This window comes from Leucoraja erinacea, chromosome 18 (genome assembly GCF_028641065.1).
Source record: "Leucoraja erinacea ecotype New England chromosome 18, Leri_hhj_1, whole genome shotgun sequence".
Lineage (NCBI taxonomy): Eukaryota > Metazoa > Chordata > Chondrichthyes > Rajiformes > Rajidae > Leucoraja > Leucoraja erinaceus.
The window spans coordinates 8,386,340-8,410,390 of NC_073394.1; the positions used below are offsets into that span (position 1 = coordinate 8,386,340).

At 41.9% G+C, this 24,051-nt stretch overlaps 2 protein-coding genes across 2 annotated transcripts in view; both read right to left on the reverse strand.

The window, feature by feature from the left end:
* LOC129705610 (uncharacterized) overlaps positions 1-16,691 on the reverse strand; it is a 31,528-nt gene extending 14,837 nt beyond the window's left edge. The window contains exons 1-11 of the mRNA XM_055649230.1: positions 16,530-16,691; positions 15,378-15,547; positions 12,865-12,954; positions 12,232-12,382; positions 9,129-9,267; positions 7,945-7,985; positions 6,722-6,813; positions 4,908-5,034; positions 3,917-4,254; positions 3,203-3,328; positions 1,224-1,881 (exon numbers count right to left, since the gene is read on the reverse strand). Coding sequence (XP_055505205.1) covers positions 1,224-1,881; positions 3,203-3,328; positions 3,917-4,254; positions 4,908-5,034; positions 6,722-6,813; positions 7,945-7,985; positions 9,129-9,267; positions 12,232-12,382; positions 12,865-12,954; positions 15,378-15,545 — 1,930 coding nt within the window. The 5' untranslated portion in view covers positions 15,546-15,547; positions 16,530-16,691. The remainder of the gene's footprint in view (positions 1-1,223; positions 1,882-3,202; positions 3,329-3,916; positions 4,255-4,907; positions 5,035-6,721; positions 6,814-7,944; positions 7,986-9,128; positions 9,268-12,231; positions 12,383-12,864; positions 12,955-15,377; positions 15,548-16,529) is intronic.
* A 1,215-nt stretch (positions 16,692-17,906) lies between these two features.
* Positions 17,907-24,051, reverse strand: part of LOC129705611 (chromatin remodeling regulator CECR2-like) — a 38,203-nt gene continuing 32,058 nt past the window's right edge. The window contains exons 3-6 of the mRNA XM_055649231.1: positions 23,485-23,668; positions 22,417-22,571; positions 18,872-19,003; positions 17,907-18,066 (exon numbers count right to left, since the gene is read on the reverse strand). Coding sequence (XP_055505206.1) covers positions 17,922-18,066; positions 18,872-19,003; positions 22,417-22,571; positions 23,485-23,668 — 616 coding nt within the window. The 3' untranslated portion in view covers positions 17,907-17,921. The remainder of the gene's footprint in view (positions 18,067-18,871; positions 19,004-22,416; positions 22,572-23,484; positions 23,669-24,051) is intronic.

The following is a 24,051-nucleotide window of genomic DNA, read 5'->3' on the forward strand; positions in this document are numbered from 1 at the left end:
AAGATAGACACAAAATGTTGAAGTAATACAGTGGGACAGGCAGCATCTCTGGAGAGAAGGAATGGGTAATGTTTCGGGTCTGAAGAAGGGTTTCGGCCCAAAACGTCACCCAATCCTTCTCTCAAGAAATGCTGCCTGTCCGCTGAGTTACTCCAGCATTTTGTGCTATCTTTAATGAATTGCGAAGTTCTTAAATATCTTTTGCATTGCATCTTTCAGAGACTGACAAGTCTAAACTAGGAAGTTTCAAGTTGAATTTTCTGACTCAGCTCTGAGCATTTTTTCTCAGAGATTGTCGAGACTTCCAGTTAAAATGGAAAATGTAGCCACAGGGTGGTGCCAGTTATTGCACAAGATTAGCTCGCCCCATGACTCTCTCAACCCAGCCACGTGCTCCACCCTTTCAACTTAAAGATCAGAGAGGTGGGGAGAGCTCCCACCCTTTCAACTTAAAGATCAGAGTGGAACGGTGGGGAATTTTTGTAGTATGGCTGTAAGGTTAATTCAAATTTCACTGTACCTTAATTGGTGCATGTGACAATAAAATGACCTTGAAACTGATCTGGTGGGTGAAAATTCTATTGATAATAGATTGATAAAACCACCCCCTGCTCCATTCATCATGCCCACATCCTTCACCACTGTATCCCTTCCCCAATTTAATTCCAAGGACCTTTTATCTCTCCCTTAAATTATCTCATTATCACCATCCTTAAGATTCTAGCATTGCATTCCCACTTATCATCCACCAGTTGTCTCTCCACCTTCACCTGCCTTCCTCCCAGCTGGTTCCATCTGCCTTTTATTCCCCCCCTCTTGAGTACTTTCACCCACCTGCCTGTGTCTCCCAGCTCCACCCTTCTCAGTAGAGCTCCCAGAGCAGTTTGTTTTAAGATAGAAGCCTGCATTACGCTTGCTCTTAAACTCTAAATAATTAGTCTGAAGTCAGAAGAAGGGTTTTGGCCCGAAACACCACCCATTCCTTCTATCCAGATATGTTGCCTGTTACTCCAGCATTTTGTATCTATCTTCAGTCTAATCCAGCATCTGCAGTTCCTCCCTACAACATTTAAATATTTATATTATGCTTCACACCAAAGAACCATATTTTATCAGCTTATAGTAGAGACCTGGTTAAAAAAAAATCAAATATTAGCGTTCTTCCGACAAAATGTGTATCACAATGAGATTAATTCTCACGACATTCCATCATGTTGAGTTACCTTTAAGAAGTGGTCTTTGAGAAGTTTGGTCAAGAGGTCTGCAGGAAGGAGTGCTCAAAACAGAAGTTTGCATCGGAGGTTTAACTGGGAGTGGTTCACTGCATTTAACAGAAATTCTACAATGTTCGGGTGGATTCGCCTTTTTGAGAGGATTTCCAGATCCAAATATTGAATGGTTCAATGCTGATGTAAGGTTCTGCATATTTAGTCCCGTGTGCTCCACGGACACTCCCTGAGATGATACAGAAGTAGGTTTTACTGTGGGTTGTTTGTGTTCAGGGTGTTGAATGGAACTGCACAAATATCCAGGCCATTCTGGTTCTTTAGTCTGATTTAAATCTGTTGTTCCACGACAATCTCTACTCAACGCGACTGGTGGTTCAGGTGTCCCTCCATCTCCTTGCGTTGGTGGGACAGTTGCAGTTGAAGGGGAACTGGGAGCTTCCGCCTCAGCCTGTGGAAGGCCCTGACTTGCAGACCAATTTGGTCCACATATGGAGGAATGTATTGGTGCTTGAGCTTCAGTGGAGTCGGTAGGCACCCCTGCGTGGAGAGGAACCATTCCATGAACGCTAGATGAGAGACTGGGTGTCTGTAAACTTGCCGAATTGGAACCTGCAGAATCAGACGCTCCCGCTCCGTTCATCAACATTAGTTGCTAAAAGGGAAAAGGAAAGCTTTTGAAATAAGACAAAAGTACAATCAAGTCTCCAGTAAAATTTCATTTTCTGTAACTCCAGAAGTCCTATTCAGCAGATTTTAACATTTTAATGCCGAATGTTTACACAGAGGCAACACAACCACAAGGATCCAGTTGCGTCGGAAGGAATTGCAGATGCTGGTTTAAACCGAAGATAGACACAAAAAGTTGGGAGTAACTCAGCGGTACAGGCAGCATCTCTGGAGAGAAGGAATGGATGACGTTTGGGGTCGAGACCCTTCTTCAAACGAAGGGTCTCGACCAGAAACATCACCCATTACTTCGCTCCAGAGATGCTGTCTGTCCCGCTGAGTTACTCCAGCATTTTGTGTCTACCCAAGGATCCAGGTGCTGTCTGTGCAGAGTTCGCAGCCCTTTTCTGTGAGTGTGTGGGGTTCCCACCACATCCAAAAGAAATAGCGGTTGATTAATTGGTAACTATAAATTACCCCACATGGTGGGTTAACAGCAATGAAAGGGGGATTGATGGGCAAGTGAGGAGGGAGAATGTTAGACGACGATGACTCCCTTGGTATCAAGCATGGACCAAATGATCACCCTGTGTAGTCTGCTTGGTGAATTCATTCTCTCAAGTATTAGCTTTCAGGAAAGGAACACTCTCCAGATTTAAGGTGGTTGAAGGAACAGAAGTAAAACTTCCATTACTCTGCCTCAACAGCAAGTCTCAGTGTAAACATCAAAGTGCATCACCAAACGTACAACATGCTTTTCCCCCCATTTATCACAACTTCTCCAAGAAATATTGGCAGTCACCATCCAAAGCTGGGCTGCTCAATTTTAACGTTAGACTTTACCTTCGACTTGAGAGAAACAGGCCCTTCGGCCCACCAAATCCATGCCAACCAGCGATCACCCCATACACTAGCACTCTCCTACACACTAGGGACAAGTTACAATTTTTACTGAAGCCAATCAAACTGTAACCCTGCACGACTTTGGAATGTGGGAGGAAACCGGAGCACCCTGGAAAAAACCCGCTCGGTCACAGGGTGAACGTACAAACTCCGTACAGACAGCAGCCATATTCAGGATCAATTCCGGGTCTCTGGCACTGTACGGGAGCAACTCTACCACTGCTTCATCCCTTATCAATTGAAATCTTTGGCATTGCAACAATACCATTTGATTGACCAAGTTCTCAAAAACATGCATTGAATTATTTCAAATGAAAAATGCTATACCACAGAATTAAACTATGTATTTGTTTCAAGTCTTTGTAAATCAGTAGGAATTTTTTAATAACAATACTTCAGAATACCTGCATCCGGTATTGCTGCTGAAACCTTTTTCGTATTGGTTCCATTACAATCCTCCCTGATGAGCCAGGAGCTTGAGGCGGCAGAAAAACCTCAGAACTTAGGATTGGACCACTTGCTGGATGTGGCTACAGGCGAGACAAGAGTGCGATTCAGATTTACAGGTAGAATCAAAACAGCCACAAGCAATAAGCTGAGGCACCAGAAAACTGTCCTCCCATTTACACGATCCTGTTCAGAATCTAACCAAACTTGAATAATTCAAAACGATTTTATACATTTTGGTGACAACACAACGGATTCACTTTTATGTGCATTCCTTCCTTTTGGATTATCACATTAACTGTAGGTATCTTTAGAATGCCTAATCTCCCAAATAAGGTGCTACTGCCATACATCCTGGTTCTTTTCACATGACAAAATACTTAAACCATGGATGTCAATGGGTTTGCCCACAAACCTTGGTTTGCAATTAACCATCGTCTGGCCCTGCTGATGCTTATGCACAATTCCTAGTGTATTCAAGAATTAAATGCCTTGCATTAATATTGAGGTGCGACATATACTTGGCTCCACCATCAATCAAAGGCAACATCCATGCTATGTCTGGATGAGACACGCAGTGGAGAACTTGAGGGGGCAGACTGTTGAAATTAAATAGAAAATGAAGCTCAGAGAAAAATAACGGCACCAAAAGCAAAACTCAAGAAACTCACCTTCACCTCTGTGGTTTTCTTTTGAACTGGAACAAGTATCGATTGTGGAGGATTTTCCTCTTCCTTTAGTTCAGTAATCATTTGCAGAACGTCACTAGCTGGATTACTGCTCATGAAACCATTGACCTTTGGTGTTCCTAGACCATCATCAGTTGTATCCATCAGCGTCTTGATTTCATCCTTAACGAAATGGTTGGGTTTGCTCTTGTGCCTGTCTCTCTTTCCATACATCATCTTATCTGAGAACTCTTCATCACTGTCTATTTCATCCTTAGGAAAGTATCTGATCATTGCTTTGTTGAAACACTTCTCTACAGCTTGGGCCATCAGGGTGTATTCTAAAGACGAGTGAGGTATGAATGGAGAGACAAAATGAAAAGTTGGGAGAATTATGAAATACATTGTACTGTTTATACAGTACAAATAACATTACAAGATTCTTTTGAGAGTGTATACACATTTTATTTTAATATAAAGAGCTCAGAATGATATAGCCTACAGCAGATACACATATAATAATCCAGAAGATGTATTATTCCTTAGCCAAGTCAATAGATTAATTATTTTGTCCCCGAAACCTCTCAAGCACGGAATTTTCCAAAGTTTCATTTTGTTAAAAAAAGTGCAAATGCAACATAATTCAATGAAATGGGTTTCAAATGTTATGTCTAACGTCTTACATATATTTGCCCTTCAAGCAAGAATGCATAACCTCAAGCTAATTTTCCGACATTTAGTTCCCAAATCACGAGCAATCTATTCAGGGACTCATGACTTACTTACTCCTGATATTTCATAGTGCACACAGCCACTGGGTACCAATCAGCATGGCAGATTGATGGTATGAAGAAGTGTAGATTTAAAGCACCAACTGTGCTCAGATGCAATGAGTAAACCAAGGTAGAAAATATTCTGGAGCAGGTGAATTTCATCAGGCACTGTTCAGTTAAAACGAATAAAACAATTTTAAAATCATACATCAAAAACTAACCATTTCCTTTTCCATTGTAGTGTTCACAATTCTCAAACATAAGCCTGAAGTCAGATACAAAGGCCCATTTGCTGTGGTACATTTTCTCACTTAGCTTTTTCTCAATAGTCGACAGATCCATCGGTTCCTATCAATAGCAGAAAAAACAAATGCAAATAAATATTACTGGCACTGGACAATTAAATTATGAAGACCTTGCTGGAGGAACAAAACAATAATACATTTAGAAGGCAAAAGTTAAATCAACCATTGTAGTACAAGCACATGCAAGGAAGGAGAAATAGGTCAGATATGTATATGCCAGTGAGTTTGACATCTGATAAGGAAAATTTTAGAAGGGAAAATTTTTTTTTTTTAAATCAGAGAAATAAGATTAATCTGCACTGCATCACTTTAAGAAATATTGTCTGAATAAAATCATGTTGATTATCCTTATTCAAGCACAGGGATAGATCAGGGTCAGTCAGCAAAGTTTGGTTAATTTTATTTTATTTTTTACATATAAAACTAAATATGCCGATGCAGGTAATGCAGTTGACGTAGTCTATGCAGTCATCAGTATGCCCTTTGGCAATGTTCCACTAAGGAAAGTGACCGAGTCTGTGGGATTCAGGGCATCTGGCAAATTGGATTCAAAATTCGGCTGATCATAGGAGGCAGAGCAAGATGGTCAAAGTGTTTTTTTTTTTGTGATTCAAAGCCTGTAACCTGCTGTGTACCATAGGGAATTATGGTGGTATATTTACTGTATGTTGTTTACATTCATGGTAATGTATAAAGTAATAGGCATTCATAACTGTCAATGTAGGGAATATAATTAAATTTGCATATGTTATGAAAATTAGTGCTGATAGAGGGGTAGTCCTGAGCTTCAGAATGATACAAAAAAGTTAGTACGATGCAAAGAGCTAATGGCAGATAATATTTCATCTGAAAAGTGTAAAGTGATGCATTTCAGCAGGATTAACAAGATATACACATTGAATGGTAGAAGTCTAGAAAATCTGAGGTACAAAAATACCCGCCGAGTTTCTCCAGCATTTTTGTGTACCAACATTGTGTACAAAAGATTTCCCCCTTATCCTGCTCATGGAGAACAGGTAACGCAGCAACACAGGTAAGCAAGGTGGTTTATAAAGTAAACAGGATACTTGTATTCTGAGCCTTGGCTAATAAAGACAACAGCAAGGTTATGTTCCTAATCGACCACCATTCAGATAACAGTCTATTTTCCTGTTTTTGCCACGAAAGTGGGTAACCTCACATTTATCCACATTATACTGCATCTGCCATGCATTTACCCATTCACCCAGCCTATCCCAGTCATCTTGCAGCCTCATAGTATCCTCCTCAAAGCTAACACTGCCCCCCAGCTTTGTGTCATCCACAAACTTGGAGATGTTGCATTCAATTCCCTCATCCAAATCATTAATATATATTGTAAATAGCTGGGGTCCCAGCACTGAGCCTTGCAGTACCCCCACTAGTCACTGCCTGCCATTCTGAAAAGGACCAGTTTACTCCTACTCTTTGCTTCCTGTCTGCCAGCCAGTTCTCTATCAACATCAATACTGAACCCCCAATATCGTGTGCTTTATGTTTGTATACTAAAGTTATAATCCTGACCATCAATTAAAGTCTGTATATATTTTGTAAAGTTTATTTCCCTTAGAATTATCATTTTCACAAATGGAATTTTAATCTAATATACTTGGCAAAAGGCTCAGTGTCAATTAATACAATCACAAAGATGTTTCTGGAAAATAACCCATCTTGCTGTTGTTAAGGTAATATCCTTCTTTAACCTTTCATACCTCAATGATTTTGAGGTAATCCGGAGCATAGGATTCATCCACCGGTTCGTTAAATGGCCAGGAATCCTTGTGAACCTTTACAGCATCCAGCACTGCAAGCAGCAAAGAAGTGTTCAGTCGGGTTCAATTAAATACACACATTTAAAAACAGAAAGCAGTATTATGACTAGGTTAGCGAATACTCAACTTTATTAAAGCAGGAACATTACATGGAATCCAAGAAATTAGGCATCATGTCCTTCTGCGCATCTGCCCCCAGAAGCCGCCTTTGATCCTACTTAATCCCACCCCTTCAAAGTATCTTTCTCAGAATCCGAGTCAACGGAAACAGGTCCTTCGGCCCAAATTGTCCATGCCGATCAACATGCCCCATCTAAACTAGTCCCATTATCCCTGTTTGGCCCATGACCCTCTAAATTTTCCCTACCCATTTACCTGTTCAAATGTCTTTTAAATGTTGTTATTGTACCTGCCCCAACTACTTCCTTTCCTTTGGCAGCTCATTCCGCACATTAACCATCTTCTGTCTCAAAATGTCACCCCTTGGTTCCTATTAAAGTTTTCCTTCTCAGCTTAAACTTCTGCCCTATAGTTCTCGATTTCCCTGCTGTGTGCATTCACCCCATCTATTCCCCTTACGATTTTATACATCCGTATAAGATCACCCCTCAGTCTTCTGCACCCAAATCCCCCTGAAGCTCAGGGCCTTGCATTCGGGCCAAGCCATCAAAAAATCTTCTCTACACTCTAAGCGTTTATTAACCTAGCCCAGAGATATGTCAATTACGTTCCATATCTTATATTCATGACCCAATTCTTTCAACTGTGATCAAATCACGAAAGCTGCTTTCCCCCCTGAAGAGCAAAACTGATTGATTGAAAGACCATAAAATACTATTAGTGAATTCCTGGTGGACTTTAACACTCCTAATAACCTCTTACACCCACTGATTGTACTGATTTTCTGAAAGATCACTTCTGAAAAATAAGCCCAAATACAAATTTGGAAATTTAGAATAGCCTTTAAAGGCTATAAAGGCTATTCTAAATACCAATCAAAACTATGATGCAAACAAGAACAAATGGAAGGCAAAGGATCAAGACAATATTAAGTTGACTTTCATGTACTAAAGAAAGATATTGTAATTGAAGTTTCAGCAAATTATTCTTACAGCATTGCTGTTATCAATTATTACAGATAAAATAACAGAAATGTCACCCACCTTTATACATAGAAACATACTGTTCATCATCTGTATAATGCCTGGAGGGGAGAAAGAATGCAATTATCATAATGTTAAACATGAAATAAATCAAAACACTGCATCATTTGTCCACAGGTATGTGGCATTTCTCCTACTCTTTGCTGAATTTTCCTAGTGAAATAAGGCAGACGACTTGCCACTACCAGACCATAAAACCTTTGAATGCCAGCATTCTCTTTTGAAGAAGTCAATTCTGCAAATATTGCCAGCCTGGCAATAAATAGCCTTCAGGGGACTATTTCCAAAGAAGAGCGAGGGAATTACAAAAATCAGGCCACTTAGGAGCTTTGTGGTGCCATGCTGCAGATTGGATGTTACCCCAATTTATAGTCCAACGCACTTAATTCACTTTACATCACACAGTTTAGTTAAATACAATTTCAGTGACCCAGTGAGTTTAAAGGAAGCATGGGAATAAGCAAGCAGCAAGCCAGATTTCAAATAATTGGAATTTCCAAGTGATCTAATGGCAGATTAGTGTTTTACTGAGGTTTGCTTGCCTGGTCAGCGATTAGCAGTTGTAGCATGAACTCCCTCTAACCTACCACCTAACCATATACAGTCCATTACTAAAACAGTTCTACTTGATCTACTTAAGTCTGTATCGCAACATGATGAATTAACCCACTGAGCCATCAATGTATGTCTTGGAGGAAACAAGATTGAGTGCAAGGACAAAACGGATTGTGTATTAAAGACTTAATGTTAATAAGTGACAATACAACACGTAAAATGACCAGCAAGAGTGCGGAGCTAAAGATTACTTACACTTCACTTTGTATGAATGAATACATTTATTGGCCAAGTATTCACATACAAGGAATTTGCATTGGTGCTCGGCACTCAAGTGACAACACGATATACAGTGAGTTAGGAATGACACATTAAACATTAACAATAAAACATTATTGATTAAACATGTGAATTAAATAAAATACCAGAGCAAAAGGAGGCTACAGATTTTTGGTTATTGAGTAGAGCTACTACTCGTGGGAAAAAAAGCTGTTTTTCATTTCTGGCTGTGGCAACTTTGACAGTCCGGAGTCGCCTTCCAGAGGGAAGTGATTCAAATAGTTTGTGACCAGGGTGAGAGGGGTCAGAGATGATCTTACTGGCTCGCTTCCTGTGCCTATCTTACTTACACTTCAGGTCTTTTCTTATCAGGTTCCTCCGAGTTGACTGGAGAATGTGTTAGTGCGGTTTGTTTTCTCTTCAGGGCAGTTTTCACCTTAGTCATTAACATCGATTTCTCTTCGCGCATTTGTCGACGCCTTGCTCGTTCTGTTTTAGGGAGCAGATAAATGAAGTAAACCTCATGATAACATTTCCCTCTTCAAAGATTATAAAAGAACATCCTGTGCTGACAATTTTATGTGCCTAGGTGCTCCTCAACAAACTGATACACACAATGCCGAGAATATATTCTGCATAACTATATTTCTTCCTTTGCTTTACTTGTTGTAGAGTTTAGCTCGATTGTATTTACGTATAGCATTATCTGATTTGATAGCATGCAAAAGCATTTCATTGTACTTCAGTGCACGTGATAATAAATTGAAATCTATGTATTACGTGACTGAAGATTGGTAGGTTTTATTGTGGTCTATGACAGTGGAGAGGAGTATTGGTTTAGGAAACAACTCCAAGGCCCAGGACCTAATGGCAGAATAATGAAAATTGGGTAGACGACGGTATGTGGAAACAAAGAGTAGGGATTAACGGGTCCCTTTCAGAATGGCAGGCAGTGACTAGTGGTGTAACGCAAGGCTCGGTGCTGGGACCGCAGCTGTTTACAATATACATCAATGATTTACATGAAGGGATTCAAAGTAATATTAGTAAATTTGCAGATGACACAAAGCTGGGTGGCAGTGTGAACTGTGAGGCGAATGCTATGGGAATGCAGGGTGACTTTGACAGGTTGGGTGAGTGGGCAGATGCAGTTTAATGTGGATAAATGTGAGGTTATCAACTTTGGTAGCAAAAACTGGAGGGCAGATTGTTATCTAAACGGTGTCAAGTTGGGAAAACGGGAAGTACAATGGGATCTGGGGGTCCTTGTTCATCAGTCAATTAAAGTAAACATGCAGGTACAGCAGGCAGTGAAGAAAGCGAATGGCATGTTGGCCTTCATAACAAGAGGAGGAGTATAGGAGCAAATAGGTCCTTCTGCAGTTGTACAGGGCCCTAGTGAGATCACACCTGGAGTATTGTGTGCAGTTTTGGTCCCCTAATTTGAGGAAGGACATTCTTGCTATTGAGGGAGTGCAGCGTAGGTTCACAAGGATGGTGGGACTGTCATATGCTGAGAGAATGGACCGGCTGGGCTTGTATACTCTGGAATTTAGGATGAGAGGGAATCTTATTGAAACATAAGATGATTAACGGTTTGGACATACTAGAGGCAGGAAACAAGTTCCTGATGCTGGGGGAGTCCAGATCCAGGGGCCACAGTTTAAGAATAAGGGGCAAGCCATTTAGAACGGTTGAGGAAACACTTTTTCATACAGAGAGTTGTGAGTCTGTGGAATTCTCTGCCTCAGAGGGCGGTGGAGGTCAGTTCGCTGGATACTTTCAAGACAGAGCTAGATGGGGCTCTAAAAGATAGCAGAGTCAGGTGATATGGGAGAAGGCTGGAACGGGGTACTGATTGTGGATGATCAGCCATGAACACATTGAATGGCAAAATGCTGGCTTGAAGGGCCGAATGGCCTACTCCTGCACCTATTGTTTATTGTTAGAGATTTCAGGGGATACAAAGTCACAGGAAATTTTTAAAACAGTGAACATAGAAATATTGGAGAGGACAGGTACGGGTTAGCATGGAAGTAGCAGAATTTTGGCCAGAGCTTAAGATGAAATATGGAAGGCAAACAAGAAAGCATTGGAATAGTCAAATCTAAAGGGAACACATGATTAAGGGCCTCTGCAGCGGACGAGCAGATCGAAAGAACATATGGATGATGGTACGACAATGGGCGAGGCTGTACTGGTGACAGGAGAATTATGGGGTCAGACCCTAGATTTAAAGTTATTTTGGATATCAAGCATGTAAACTGTTTGGATCAGTCCCAGAGATTTACTCCTCGACAAATAAATTATTTTGCCATTGGAAAATGTAACTAGCTCAACATAACTGTCCTCGACAATTATTGTACCATGAATGGTATTCCAGGTTTGAAATATCCAGAACAGAAACAGGCCCTTTGGCTCATCTTGTTCATGCCAGTGTTTGGTCCACATCCCACTAAAGCCTTCCGATCTACGTGCCTATTGAAATGATCTTTAAAGGTTGTAATTGTGCCTGTTTCTGCTACTTCCATTGATGGTTCATTCCACCTATCCACCACCCTGTGAGAGAAAGTTGTCACTCAGGTCCCCTTTAAATCTTTTCCCTCTCACCTCTTTAGATTCTCCTACCCAGGGAAAATGACAGTGACAATTCAAGCAGGAGCCATGATAGTTAACCACACTGCTGTGGGCCTGGAGTTGAATTGGGGGCAGATCAAGTAAGGGAAGAAGGTTAACCATGAGAGGATATTTAGAGAATTTTTAAGTCAAGAATAATGATGAGCTGCCCTGTCCTTCCCCCGCCCCCCTCACAACTCCGAATTAAATTTTAATTTACCAAATCTGAATGCCCCAGCTACTGTGATGGGATCCAAATAGATCTCTAGTTTCTTATTTACTGGATTAGGTTCAGTAGGTGTATAAATAGCAAGATAGAAAAAGTGTTTCTGTAGAACATACAAACACATCAAGAGTATGAGGAGATACAAGGAACCAGCAGATGCCTGGGGGTGTGCGTGGCTTCACTCTGACAATGGTGGAGGTGAAGGACAGGAACCTTCTGGGAATGGGAGTTAAAATTTGTCAACAAATGGAAAAGATGCAGCAGGTCTGGGCAAGCAGAGCAAAGGGCAGGAGCTTTGACCCCTTTCTTGAAGATGGCCACAGTCTACATTTGCATGGCATGAATGTTATTTAACACGGTCATCAGTCCATGTCAGAATTTTGTTTAGGCCGTGCTGCCTGAAACCATTTTCTAAATTGCTTTAGACTCCAGCATCTGCAGAGTTTTGCATGGATTCTTTTTTTGTTGTAAAATCACAGATGCATTTAAAGATAAATTGCGTATGTCCAAATGGAGAAAATGAACCTTTCCAAGCCAATTGGGAAATATTTCAAATGCCACAATCTGCCAAACAAATAATGCATTGAAGATACTGAGTTACACAAACTTACCTTCACGTGCAAGAATTCTTCCTTCTTCCTCAATATGTTTAATTTCCTGCGGCGTAAACAGCCGCTGTGCCGCGTAGTAGTAACCATCTCTCATTCGGTTATCTGCCAGTCGACCAAACATGGCCTGCCTTTCCTTCAACAGAGATGAAACCTGCAAATATCACAAGCTCTTGGGTCCAAAAACATGTGTACTACAGGATAGATTCATTAAAGTTTATATTAGGCATATTGTGCAACCCGACTCCAGTTAACATTTTTATCGCTGTACATGTTTTTGGGAAGAGGCAGAACACTTGCATACTGATTTGCCTACGTGTTAAAATCAATATTTGAAATAGCCAGGGATTTCATGACATCAATGTCAGTGCGGCAGATTGTCCTGGGTGATATTTGCACAGGCTGAGCCTTATTTTATAACACGGCACATACTATGTACGGGGGGGGGGGAGAAAAATACAATAGTTGATGGAATCTAGGCATGGGGAGGGAGGGAAATCTTCAGAGATGAAGAGTTGTTCCTCTCATCCATCTCCTTTTTACGCTCACCGTTACATGATCTGGTAATTATAATGATGGTATCCGTCTCATTATCTCTACCTTAGAATTAAAGAATTTGTGAGAACGGTTACTTACCAGTTCTTCCTGCTGAGTACGTTTTACAAGAAGACGATCTGACGCCCTACGAGGAAGAATTTCTGATAATCTCTTCTGCAACTGTTTCTCCTGAGGAAAGACATTTTAAATAACTGATAATGTACTGAAATATGCTGTCACTCAGTGGTGAAGTATTATTTATATTTCTGCAGATGGAAAGCTTTATAATTCCACTGGTTTCCTGTTGGCCACATCCATTTGACCACTCTATAATGAAAACTGCCAACATGGCTGAGTCACATTGGAGTTAGCTTCTGCTACAAATGGTATTGTGCTGTTTCAATGTTGCATTTCAGTCTGGGTTGGTGAAACTCCTTGCTATTTTTTTGTTATTCACTTTAGATATAACAGCACGGAAATAGGCCCTTCAGCCCACCGAGTACGACAACCAGCACACGCACTAACACTATCCTGCACACTAGGGACATTTTACAATTTTGTACCAAAGCCAATTAACCTATAAGCCTGTACATCTTGAGTGTGGCCGGAAAGCGGAACGGTGAAAACTCACGAGGACACAGGGAGAATGTAAAAACTCCAAGTTCTAAAATACTACAATAACCACAACTTACAGGATAGAACGTTTGGGTTAAAAATATGAAACAAATTACATATTCGTGCAGCATCTCAATTACTTTCCATTTTCAAACTGCACTCCGCCCAGAGTGCACTTTGCACTTGACACCCTAGGACGAGCACAATGTATAATTAATTCAAGGGGAAAGATAAAACCTTTGTCTCAAATCCACTCCTTTGAGAAAGGGAAATAAACTAAACGAAGGCTTTCGACAAGGTCCCACATAAGAGGTTAGTATACAAACTTAAAGCACACGGTATTGGGGGTTCAGTATTGATGTGGATAGAGAACTGGCTCGCAAACAGGAAGCAAAGAGTAGGAGTAAACGGGTCCTTTTTACAATGGCAGGCAGTGACTAGTTCAGTGCTATTTACAATATATATTAATGATTTGGACGAGGGAATTGAATGCAACATCACCTCCCCTTCCTTAGCCCTAGAGCTGTCTCCTCCCATCCCCCAGCCCTCGGGCTCCTCCTCCTCCTTTTTCCTTCCTTCTCCCCGCCACCCCCCTATCAGTCTGAAGAAGGGTTTCGGCCCGAAACGTTACCTATTTCCTTCGCTCCATAGATGCTGCTGCACCCGCTGAGTTTCTCCAGCATTCTTGTGCAGGTGCAGCAGGCAGTGAAGAAAGCGAATGGTATGTTAGCATTCATAGCAAAAGGATTTGAGTATAGGAGCAGGGAAGTTCTACTGCAGTTGTACAGGGTCTTGGTGAGACCACACCTGGAGTATTGCGTACAGTTTTGGTCTCCAAATCTGAGGAAGGACATTATTGCCATAGAGGGAGTGCAGAGAAGGTTCACCAGACTGATTCCTGGGATGTCAGGACTTTCATATGAAGAAAGACTGGATAGACTTGGCTTGTACTCGCTAGAATTTAGGAGATAGAGGGGGGATCTTATAATTCTTAAGGGGTTGGACAGGCTAGATGCAGGAAGATTGTTCCTCATGTTGGGGAAGTCCAGAACAAGGGGTCACAGTTTAAGGAAAAAGGGGAAGTCTTTTAGGACTGAGATGCGAAACACGTTTTTCACACAGAGAGTGGTGAATCTCTGGAACTCTCTGCCACAGAGGGTAGTTGAGGCCAGTTCATTGGCTATATTTAAGAGGGAGTTAGATGTGGCCCCTGTGGCTAAAGGGATCAGGGGGTACGGGATACTGAGTTGGATGATCAGCCATGATCATATTGAATGGCGGTGCAGGCTAAAGGGCCGAATGGCCTACTCCTGCACCTATTTTCTATGTATCTAAACTGTGAAGCTAATTACATTAACTTCAAAGCCTAGCGATTAAATCAATCAAGCTACAATAGAATAGGTCCATTGAATATGAGGTGATTTGCCACCTTGCATCAAGCAACCAGAAAAATTCTCAATCTGATAAACATTTAGGAAGCCCATTTCCCAGTTTGAATATAATAAAGACAACCATTAATTAGCTTGTTTGTCAATATCCTTTCAATTTACATGCCTATGTGCCATGTGTCTATTCTCGTCACAAAAGCAAATTTATTTGTGTTATATAAAATTACAGGGATTAAGCCTCTTTACCCCAAGCCTGCTCAACTATTTCACAAAATAATGGTTATTCTATATCAAGAGCTCACTTTTCCACCCAATTCCAGATCATAACGAACCTCTGCACAAAAAAGTATTGTTCAGTATACACCATGTATCTCTGTCACAGCCTACTAATTAATATTCAACGGTTAATTCTACTCCCTCCCCCTCCCCCCCCCCCCCCAGCACGAACATTATTTTTGCTATTACAGGTCTTACCAACAATTGTTTTTGGGTATGCTCCAAACTTTTGTCACACTAGTGATAACCGCTCATGTTAACCAAACAGAAATAAGTTTTGCTCAAAACAGTAACAGTTCACCATCCGACAAGAAAACACATTTTTTTGCTCACCTTCTGTATAAGTAGATTGCTGATTTCGGAGATAAAGTTCTCAGTCAAAATTTTGTATAGTTTTCTTTCTTTTGCACACTGACTCTCTTTAAAAGAGTCAGACAGGCTGTTCCATTCTTCTAAAGTGTGACATACAAGACTCCACACACTCCTTTCTTCTATGTGCATTACTGAAGAAACACACAGGAAATTAGTATTATTTATTGGTTTTAATGAAAATACGTTCATCACCTTTGAGCAATGCAAATAAACCATATATAGCGCATTCAAGTTAAACGACAGCCTAGAATTCCCAATACCGGTAACTCTTCATCTGTGCTCAAATGAATAATATTACATGCCAATCAAACCTGGTGCAGTTAAAAAAAAATCAAAAAAATCTTGATGTTGAAGAACGTAAAAGATATAAATGCAAAGGTAATACAGATCCACTACCTATTCACTGGCAATTCATGAACAAAATCCGGACAAAATCATGAACGCACTTGAAATCCGCCCTGGAAGTCCCCTCCCGAAAATGTGGTACCGCCGCTGGGTGAGGCGCCCCATCTCGACCTCATTAGGACTTCCGCGGCTGTTCGGCGTGTGGAATTTCCCCCCTGCAGCCAAAGCTCTGGAACGGCAGACCATCCAGAGATGGCAGATCCGTTTCCATAGCTGACTTTCGATGCCGACTTTGCGGGCCGGTATCTCGGCCCCTCAGTGGCCTGGCTGGACCTTTTCACTACTGCTTGCACCTCTCGAAAGCCGTGACTACTGTTGGATAATCTAGAAATGCTCTGGTACCAAGGATGCCGGAAAATTGATGGTGGACCTGTACAAAGATCATTGTTTTTTTGGTGGCAGTACATACCCAACCAGCACAGCATATCAGGACCTCTAAAAAGTTAAATGTCATTATTTTTTAAATTGGGTACTAAGGAATTAATTGTGTATTAAGGATTACGTGCAGGCATATAAGAGTTGGATTGGGCATCACATTCGGCACTGACACTGTAGGGTGAAGGGTCTGTTCCTGTGCAGCATTGTTTTCCGTTTCAATTCCAATGATAACCTACATATAATTAGCAATTTACTAAATGCTATAAAGTTAATATATATTTTACAGCTCTCCAGCTGTCAATAAGTTGCTGTGCCCATGTGTGTTCTCACCATTGCATCCAAAGGCATCATTTTCCTTCTGCTCATTAGCTTTCACGTCAGAGGTTTCATCAAGCTGTCCACTTCCCTTTTCAACTCTCTCAAACCTACAGTTAAAATAGGAAACTGAAGTCTTAAAATCTGGAAAAAGTGTTAATAAAAAAATGACAACTATTAATCAGAAAATTGCTGGACAATTTATCTCTAAATTTCCATGTGCAAGTGGCATGTGTCTATTTGGCACCAAGGCCAAGTCGATGTAATATAAAACATAGGATTTAAGCCACATTGCTCTCAGCACGCTCAACTATGCAATGAGATCATAGTTATTCAACCAAAACTTTGCTTTTTAACCCAATTCCCATATACCTCAATTCCTTTGGTGTCCAAAAATCTATCAATGTTAACCTTGAATAAATGGAAAGACTTAAGCATTACAGTCCTATGAAGTGAGATATTCTAGGACAACAAGTCTGCATTTTTTTTAAGTCTTCAATCTATATTATTGGTTTTTAAGAAAATCCGTGCATCACCTTTGAGCAATGCAAATAAACCATATATAGCGCATTCAAGTTAAACGACAGCCTAGAATTCCCAATACCGGTAACTCTTCATCTGTGCTCAAATGAATAATATTACATGCCAATCAAACCTGGTGCAGTTAAAAAAAAATCAAAAAAATCTTGATGTTGAAGAACGTAAAAGATATAAATGCAAAGGTAATACAGATCCACTACCTATTCACTGGCAATTCATGAACAAAATCCGGACAAAATCATGAACGCACTTGAAATCCGCCCTGGAAGTCCCCTCCCGAAAATGTGGTACCGCCGCTGGGTGAGGCGCCCCATCTCGACCTCATTAGGACTTCCGCGGCTGTTCGGCGTGTGGAATTTCCCCCCTGCAGCCAAAGCTCTGGAACGGCAGACCATCCAGAGATGGCAGATCCGTTTCCATAGCTGACTTTCGATGCCGACTTTGCGGGCCGGTATCTCGGCCCCTCAGTGGCCTGGCTGGACCTTTTCACTACTGCTTGCACCTCTCGAAAGCCGTGACTACTGTTGGATAATCTAGAAATGCTCTGGTACCAAGGATGCCGGAAAATTGATGGTGGACCTGTACAAAGATCATTGTTTTTTTGGTGGCAGTACATACCCAACCAGCACAGCATATCAGGACCTCTAAAAAGTTAAATGTCATTATTTTTTAAATTGGGTACTAAGGAATTAATTGTGTATTAAGGATTACGTGCAGGCATATAAGAGTTGGATTGGGCATCACATTCGGCACTGACACTGTAGGGTGAAGGGTCTGTTCCTGTGCAGCATTGTTTTCCGTTTCAATTCCAATGATAACCTACATATAATTAGCAATTTACTAAATGCTATAAAGTTAATATATATTTTACAGCTCTCCAGCTGTCAATAAGTTGCTGTGCCCATGTGTGTTCTCACCATTGCATCCAAAGGCATCATTTTCCTTCTGCTCATTAGCTTTCACGTCAGAGGTTTCATCAAGCTGTCCACTTCCCTTTTCAACTCTCTCAAACCTACAGTTAAAATAGGAAACTGAAGTCTTAAAATCTGGAAAAAGTGTTAATACAACAATGACAACTATTAATCAGAAAATTGCTGGACAATTTATCTCTAAATTTCCATGTGCAAGTGGCATGTGTCTATTTGGCACCAAGGCCAAGTCGATGTAATATAAAACATAGGATTTAAGCCACATTGCTCTCAGCACGCTCAACTATGCAATGAGATCATAGTTATTCAACCAAAACTTTGCTTTTTAACCCAATTCCCATATACCTCAATTCCTTTGGTGTCCAAAAATCTATCAATGTTAACCTTGAATAAATGGAAAGACTTAAGCATTACAGTCCTATGAAGTGAGATATTTCTAGGAACAACAAGTCTGCATTTTTTAAGTCTTCAATCTATATTGCTCAAATCAATAGTTTTGACTTTGGGGAAGGAAGAGCAGGAAACAAGTTGTTTTTAGACAGGGCAAACAACCTATAAATAAATTCAACCATTAGAAATGAAAAAATCTAATTCTAAAACTAATTCTGCAGGTACCTAATGAACCAAACATCAATGGACACGGCAAGCAAATAACCGAATGAGCAAAAAAACGGAATTAAATGTTCGTTCAAGGTGTCAGAAAAGAAAGATGGGCCCCATTATTACTTTTAATTAATATTACTTATATTGAAGCTAAAGAAAGTTAGTTTTGAAATTATCACAAGTTTTCTTTTTAGACTTAAATAAGATATAGCCCATAAAATAAACTACAATTTTACATGTAGCACACGATGAAAACAAACTGCACACACTTATGTTCTACCCTACCTTGTTTTAGATAAACTATAACGAAGTTTCCATTTTTTCTTTAATTTTTCATTTGGAGTTTTTGCTGTAATATTTTTATTTAATACTCTGGAATTTTTCATATTTTGATCCTCCTTGAGTTTCTTTCCTTTCCTAGAAAATATCAGTCACAGTGACTAATTAACATTTTCTATTTCACAATACTGACTTTCAAACAGTGAGAGAAAAGTATGCTGCAATCATGCATCATGGTGTTACAGGATTATAAAAATCAGTCATGGTGCACAAAGCAGAGTGCTTCTTCTATAAAAGGCACTGCATTTACATCAACAACCTCTACCTTCTAGGTAAAGGTAGAAGCAAGGGAAAGCATGGTCGGCACAAACATGGTGGGCCGAATGGCCTGCCCCTGTGCTGTGCTGCACGGCTCTCCTTTGGAAACCAATGACATTCATTTTTTAAGCGGCAGGTTTACATTCCACGACATTAGGGGCATAATAATTGTCCAAATTAAATCTGCACTCTTGTCGAATAATTGCTTCCTCCATCTCCAAATACTAAGCACTAGGCTGTGGGCCGAGGTGCTTTTTCGTTTAAATTCGTGACCCAAATCACGTAACTGCCTGAGTGTTTAACATATTGTCTAAAAATATTACTGAAATCATGCCTGAAACTCGTCAAGACCAAAACCTGCACATATTTTTAAAATATGAGGAAAAACCGCTAATTTGCCGAGTAGTAATTGTCCAATCAATGCATATTTGATATTGCGTCGGATGCCAATTGACCAATCACGCGCTTTGTTTCATGGTAGCTAGGCAGCAAGTACCCTGGGATCATGGCTGCCTCCTAATTACATCAAAACAATAGCAAGGTTTCAAAGGAATAAAGGCAATGCTAACCTTGCTGATAATTTTGTTTTACAATTGATTTATCTTTGTAAAGTTATGATGTGAACTGTTAAATAAAAATGATAAATAACAAATGTAGAGCTAGGGCTAGGATTAAGGTCGGTCGGTCAGTCGGTAGGACGATGGATGCTGTGAAGGATCGGTCGGGCTGTCGGTAGGCCGGTGGACGCTGCGAAGGGTCGGTCGGGCTGTTGGTAGCTCGGTGAGTGCTGTGGGGATCAGTCGGGCTGTAGGTAGGCCGGTGTGTGCTGTGAAGGGTCAGTTAGGCTTTCGGTCCGCCGGTCAGTGCTGCGAGGGGTCGGTTGGGCTGTCGGTAGGCCAGTGTTGCAGCGAGCAAGCAGGCGGACTGACGGAGCCGGTGCTATGGGGCTGCAGAAGGCGGTCCGGGTGGCGTGCAGGGCAGTGCTGCTCCCCACCATCATCACCATGATGATCCAGAAGGGCATGCTGGCCGAGGTGGACGCGCTGAGCGGCCACACTTACGGAGCCTGCAGCCGGTCCCAAAGCGGATCCAGCCATGGGCAGCTCTGGAAGGGGTGCGAGTTAGGTTTAGGGTTAGACATTTTCCTCTCAGTGGAAGATGCCCTAGCCGTCCCCCAGCCTGGCACTGCCCCCAGTCCCATTACTGCCGTGACCCCCACTCTGACAGTCAGTGGGGTTCAGTAAACGGGGGAATCCACAGGAACTGCCCTCACCCATCAATTAGGCTGGTTCAGGAGTCTCATTCAAAATACACACTAACAATTATATTCATTATATTATTTTATATAATATAATTATATATAACTCCAGTTGTATTCACGTGTGCATGTGTGGTACAGGTGCACAACCTTTTATCCGAAAGCCTTGGGACCAGACACTTGTCGGATTTCGGACATTTTCGGATTTCAGAATGGAAGATTTTTAGCGTAGATTAGGTAGGTAGCGCGGGCGGCTTGAAAAGTCTGGAGCAGCTGCCTCCTCCCCGGAGACCGGGAGAATCATTGCATAAATGTTAGTCAGTTAGTTTGGAGGGATTTTATGTGGTGGTGGTGGTGTAGGGGTGAAGGGGGAAACTTTAATTCTTAGTCCCCTACCTACCTGGTCGGCGACTCCCAACCTCGCGGAGCTGGGGGCTCCGTCCGGCCGCGGGCGGCACCGGTTGTGGCTCCGACCCCGGCAACTCTACCCCTGGCTGCGAGGCGCTCCAAATCCAGCGCGGCCCGCGGCCGGACGTCCCAGCTCCGAGAATGTCGGGAGTCGGCGGCGTCGCAGCCAAAGATCCTAGAGGAGCTCCGCTATAGGATCTTTGGTCGCAGCGCTGGGATACCAGCGGGGAGCGAGCAATGCCTTACCGGGTCGCCGTGCGGCAAGCTCCGGAGCGCTGTGGCCGCCTTCTTCCAACATTCGCGGAGCGTCGCTGGATTTGGAGCCGCGGAGCTGGGGGCTCCGTCCAGCCGCGGGCGGCGCCGGTTGGAGCTCCGACCCCAGCAACTCTACCCCTGGCTGCGCGGCTCCAAATCCAGCGACGCTCCGCGATGTTGTGTGTCGGCGGCCACAGCGCTCCGGAGCTTGGCATTGCCCGCATCCCAGCGCTGCGACGTCGCCGACTCCCGACATTCTCGGAGCTGGGACGTCCGGCCGCGGGCCGCGCTGGATTTGGAGCGCCTCGCAGCCAGGGGTAGAGTTGCCGGGGTCGGAGCTACAACCGGCGCCGCCCGCTGCCCCACCGGCCACAGCGCTGCGGAGCTTACTGCACGGCGACCCGGTAAGGCATTGACCGCTCCCCGCCTCTCCGACCAGGTAGGGGACTAAGAATTAAAGTTTACCCCTTCACCCCCTTCACATAAAAGCCCTCCAAACTAACTGACTAACATTTAAGCAATGATTTACAGATGTTTAAGCGTCTCCCGGTCTCCAGGGAGGAGGCAGCCGCTACAGTAGTACAGACCTGGGTTGACCGTGGGTCGTTTTGGGTCAGGTTTGGCGCCAAACGCGAGCTTTGGTGCGCAGACGACATCTGGAAAAAATGGCCGGTTTTCGGAGCTTTTCGGTTTCTGGAACACCGGATAAAAGGTTGTGCACCTGTATAATAATATGGTTTAAATATACAGCAGCCCGGAATTAGGCTCCCCATGGAGTAATATGAGCACGAATACTAGACGGCGTTTACTTTTTCGATCTCATTTTCTAATTAGCTTAATTAATTAATGTGCAACTTTTGGCACTGACGAGTTATGACTTCCTTCTCAATTATATGTTATCTAAATCTGTGCAAAATTACAAGTAGTTCCCAGACATGGGTCACAAAAGTAAAATTGTAGACACATTTTCGATGCTCGGCCCACAGCCTACACGCTTCATCTAAAAACTGTGGCGATTCCCAATGTTCAGAACACCAACATTTCAAATCAGAGCTTTGACAAGCAGTTTGTACACAAGGAGTGCACAAAATCCAGCCAGGGAGGTGATTGCAAGCAAAAATAAAACAACAAACAGAAAACACTTGGGCAGCACCCATCAAAATATGTAGACCTTCTCCCATTCCATAGTTCAATTAAGAAGCACCATTGCATATTAATAATCAGAATATTTTTATTTGATTTATAACTCATTCAAATTAGCCTCGCATTTAAAGAAATTAAAACTCTATTTACAAGACAAAATCTAAATTACTTATTATCATTCTTTGATGGTTTATATTTTGGTTCCTCCTTTGGTGGTGGTGGAGGCAGCTCTTTGTATAATCTGGTGCCGTAAAAATACCAGTATCGGGCCCCAGCGTTGTCTTCTCCAAGGGCCTCTACTCTCAAGCTATCTGCTTCAAGACCCTGAAACAAAATTAATTTACATGATACCAAGATTTGTAGTAAAAATCTGCTTCCCACATATAATTTTTGTAATTCTATAATGTACAACCTCATTAAAAAGGATAAAACCGTGTAAAATACCCACACAATATGGAAAATGGAGATAGGTTTCTAGAGCATAACCTGCAGAGATAAATTGTTATGGTGGGGCGGGTGAGGGCGAGAGAAAAGAGAGGAACAACAAGACCAAGTCTGTGAACTGGCTATTTTAGTAAAGATAAGAGCAGAGCATGGCGTTGTAGTACAAAAGGAAGCACGACGTCCAGTGTGCTGCGAGGCGCCTTTTAGTATGTTCCACCCGGCTAGGGCGGGGGGGGGGGGGGGACACACACACACACACACACACACACACACACACACACACACACACACACACACACACACACACACACACACACACACACACACACACACACACACACACACACACACACACACACACACACACACACACACACACACACACACACACACACACACACACACACACACGGAAAAGGCTCTGTGAAATTTGCTTTTCAAAACGAAAGGATGTTTGGTTTTATTAAGAGAAGCACAAGCTTAGAGAAGTCGTAGCTTTATTACCACGTTCAATTCGAGAATGACACTAAGTTGAGCCAAAGGGATTAGAATGGGAAGACTAGATAAACTGTGGGTATTGTTCTTAAGGCAATGAAAGATTAAAGTCTGATCTGGAATGAACTGTGCTTTGCATTTATGGATAAGATGACCCCGTACGGTGGCACACACTAAAATTAAGGATTTACAACGTTAAACATCAACATGCCAACTACATGACCAGTGCTGCTGCACTCCAGTATGTTTAATTAGAGCCCTTGTACCATGATATATTTGAGAGAAAAGAATCCCTCACCTTTAGAAGGTCAAATACATCTGTGGCATCCAAACGGTAATCACAGAGTCTGTGCAAAATTTCAACTATTATCCTGGAAGAAAGAGCCCTAAAGTGTATTCCCTGAAGTGGGTTTTCCTTCCCCTCTTCGAGTTCCCATCGATGTCGAATGATGTCTTCAAGATACATGTGGAAATTCTCTATGCTGTTGAGATAAACAAAGTACCTTTGAGTAATTATTTCAGTGAGTCAACGAGTGCCTTTGTCTGTACCATGATTCAAGCTTCAGGTCATAGTAGGATATACTAAACTCGGTGCCAAAAGATTTTACAGCAGTTTGAGTCAAATAACTCTGCTGTTGTAAAGACATTGCTTGAAGTTCCAGAGGTCTCATATATGCTATCTGGAGGAAAAGGGGATATATGCCAGAAACAAAGTGAATGGAAAGTATAATGCTCCACATCAAATTAAATATCTGGGATTCAAGCCCCACAAACGGTCTTCGATGCATTAGTGTAGATTTTTCTTGTGCCAATTGGAGACATATTTTACGTTTTAGCAAAAAAACATGAAATAGATTAAGAAAAA